This window comes from Apteryx rowi, unplaced genomic scaffold (genome assembly GCF_003343035.1).
Source record: "Apteryx rowi isolate R43461 unplaced genomic scaffold, aptRow1 scaffold_1968, whole genome shotgun sequence".
Classification (NCBI taxonomy): domain Eukaryota; kingdom Metazoa; phylum Chordata; class Aves; order Apterygiformes; family Apterygidae; genus Apteryx; species Apteryx rowi.
Genome location: NW_020448272.1, coordinates 4,975 through 8,392, shown reverse-complemented (window position 1 = coordinate 8,392; position 3,418 = coordinate 4,975). Strand labels below are relative to the sequence as shown.

The 3,418-nt window shown below is 55.0% G+C and overlaps 1 protein-coding gene across 1 annotated transcript in view; it reads right to left on the bottom strand.

Annotated features, from left to right (window-relative positions):
* LOC112964617 (protein-glutamine gamma-glutamyltransferase K-like) overlaps window positions 1-3,418 on the bottom strand; it is a gene marked incomplete at its 3' end in the record, with an annotated part of 10,955 nt that overhangs the window by 2,600 nt on the left and 4,937 nt on the right. The window contains exons 5-7 of the mRNA XM_026062925.1: window positions 1,845-1,983; window positions 811-914; window positions 3-68 (exon numbers count right to left, since the gene is read on the bottom strand). Coding sequence (XP_025918710.1) covers window positions 3-68; window positions 811-914; window positions 1,845-1,983 — 309 coding nt within the window. The remainder of the gene's footprint in view (window positions 1-2; window positions 69-810; window positions 915-1,844; window positions 1,984-3,418) is intronic.

Below are 3,418 nucleotides of genomic sequence, written 5' to 3'. Positions count from 1 at the left end.
GTCGTACTTGAGGAAGACCTCGCCGTTCTTCACCGCCGTCACTGAGCAGGGCCCGCAGCAGAAGAGCCCTGCCGACACCAGTTCCCCACCAGTTCCCACCAGTTCCCACCAGTACGGAACGATACGGACCAGTATGGACCAGTATGGCCACCTTACAGCCTGCTACTGCCCAGTACGGCCCTGTTATAGCCCCTGTATGGCCCAGTACCTCCCAGTATGGCCCAGTAGAGCCACTAGGGCCCAGTACGGGCCAGTACGACCTTCCTATGGCCCAGTACAGACCAGTACAGCTGCGTATGGCCTAGCCCTGTACAGACCAGTATGGCCCAGTATGGCCCAGTATGGCCCAATACCTCCCAGTATGGCCCAGTAGAGCCAGTATGGCCCATTGTGGCCCAGTATGGACCAGTACAGGCCATTACAGACCAGCACAGCCCAGTATGGCCCACTACAGCCCCTTATGGCCCAGTACAGACCAGTCCAGCCACATATGGCCTAGCCCTGCACAGGCCAGTATGGCCCAGTACATCCCAGTATGGCCCAGTACATCCCAGTACAGACCAGTACAGGTCATTATAGACCAGCACAGCCCTGTCTGGCCCAGTCCAGCCCCGTATGGCCCAGTACCTCCCAGTATGGCCCAGTACAGGCCATTATAGGCCATCACAGCACAATACAGCCCGGTCCTGCCCTGTATGGCCCAGTACCTCCCAGTACAAGCCATTACAGACCAGCACGGCCCAGTATGGCCCAGCCCAGCCCCTGTATGGCCCGGCCCAGCCCAGTATGGCCCAGTCCGCCCCAGTATACCGCTGCTGGTCTCCTGGGGGGTGGCGTCGAGGACCTGCCACCCGTCGTAGCCGCTGGGGAGGTCGGGCCGCTTCATCCAGCAGTCGTTCCACACGTGGAAGTTCCTACCAGCGGGCCCCAGTATGAACCAGTACAAACCAGTACGCACAGGCGCGCACCGGTATAACACCCCTCCGGACCAATAAACCCCACTGCGGCCCAGTACGGGCTGGGATAAAACCTGTAGAGGCCATTCTGGACCAGTATAAACCAGTAGGGACCAACAGGAAAGCTCTATGGCCCGCTATGGTCCAGTATAGACTGGTATGGACCAGTATAAACCAGTATGAACTGGTACGCAGTGGTTTAAAGCCCCTATGGTCCACTATGGGCCAATAGAAACCAGTATGGTCTGGTATGGACCAGTATACAACCCCTATGGTGCACTATAGACCAGTATGGACTGGTAGAAACCCCCTATGGCCCGCTCTGGACCAGTATAAACCAGTAGAGAATGGTATGGACTGTTATAAAACTCCTATGGCCCAGTATAAACCCGTATGGACCAGTATGGGGTGGTATAAAAGCTATATGGTCCACCACGGACCAGTATGGCTCAATGTAAGTTGGTATTAAACCTCTATGATCCACTATGGACCAATATAAACCAGTAGGGACCAGTATGGGGTGGTATAAAACCCCTATGGTCCACTATGGAGCAATATAAACCAGTATGCACCAGTACGGACCAGTATGGACTGATATAAAACCCCTTTGGCCCACTAGAGATGGGTATAAACCAGTATAAACCAGTACAGGCTGCTATAAAAAGCCATATGGTCCACTACAGACCAGTATAAACCAGTATGGACTACTATAAGACCAATATGGGCCAATATGAACCAGTATAGACCAGTACAGCCCAGGACGAGCTGCTGTCCCCCTACGTCAGCTAGTCCCGCTCCTGATCCGCCTCCCAGTGCCCCCCAGGCCCTCTCCCAGTAGAAACCAGTATAGACCAGTATAAACCAGTATAGACCAGTATAAACCAGTACCAGACGGAGTCGGTGTTGAGGCGCTCCAGGGGCCGCATGTTCTCGTCGAAGTAGATGTCGGTGGTGAGGGACACGTCGGTGTCGTGGGCCGAGTTGTAGTTGGTGACGGTGCGGGTGGGCAGCCCCAGGCAGCGCAGCACTGCGGGGGGCGACACGGGACGACACGCGACGTCACGGGATAACACGGAACGACGCGGGACGTCGCCGAGGGGCCCGGGGACACGGGGGGGACACGGGGAGGCGGCGTGGGGGTGGCCGGGCCCAGCACGGGGGCGAGAAGGGTGCGACACGGGATAACATGGGATAACACGCGATGTCACGGGATAACACAGAACAACACGGGACGTCGCCGAGGGGCCCAGGGACACGGGGGGGACACAGGGAGGCGGCGTGGGGGTGGCCGGGCCCAGCACGGGGGCGAGGAGGGTGCGACACGGGATAACACGGGATGTCACGGGATAACACGGAGTCGTCGTGCCGGGGGCCAGGCCCAGCACTGCAGTGGGGGGAGGGGTAACACGCAAAAACACGCAAATAGTCACGAATATTCGCGATAACACGCAAAAACACGCGATAACACGCAAAAACACGCGATAACACGCAAAAACACCCCGACAACAAGCAACAAGACGCCACAACACGTGAGAACACGCATGGACGCCTCATAACGAGCAAGAACACGCGACCACACGCAAAAACACGCGAAGACACGCCAGAACGGTCAAAACCGCCCGACGACGGGCAAAAAAACGTGCCGTAAGAGGCAAAAACACGCGACGACGGGCAAAAAACACGCAACGACACGCGGCGACAAGCCACAACACACGATAAGGAGCAAAACCACGCGAAAACATGCAAATGCACCCAGTTATGAGCAAAAAACACACGAAAACTGGCAAAAACAGGCAAAGGCAGGCAAAAAACAGGCAAAAACAGGCAATGGCAGGCAAAAAACAGGCAAAACCACACGATAACACGTGACAACATGCAACAGCACGCAACGACACGTGACGACAAGCCACAACACGTGACAAGACGCAAAACCACGCGAAAACACGCAAACGCACCCGGTTACGAGCAAAAAACACATGAAAACAGGCAAAAACAGGCAATGGCAGGCAAAAACAGGCAATGGCAGGCAAAAAACGGGCAAAACCACCCGATAACATGCGACAGCATGCAACAGCACGCAACGACATGTGACGACAAGCCACAACATGTGAAAAGACGCATAATCATGCGAAAACACGCAAACGCACCCAGTAACGAGCAAAAAACACATGAAAACAGGCAAAAACAGGCAATGGCAGGCAAAAAACAGGCAAAAACAGGCAATGGCAGGCAAAAAACGGGCAAAACCATGCCATAACGTGACAACATGCAACAACACGCAACGACATGTGACGACAAGCCACAACACGTGACAAGACGCAAAACCACGCGAAAACACGCAAACGCACCCGGTTACGAGCAAAAAACACATGAAAACTGGCAAAAACATGCAAAAAACAGGCAGAAACAGGCAGAAACAGGCAGAAACAGGCAGAAACAGGCAGAAACAGGCAGAAACAGGC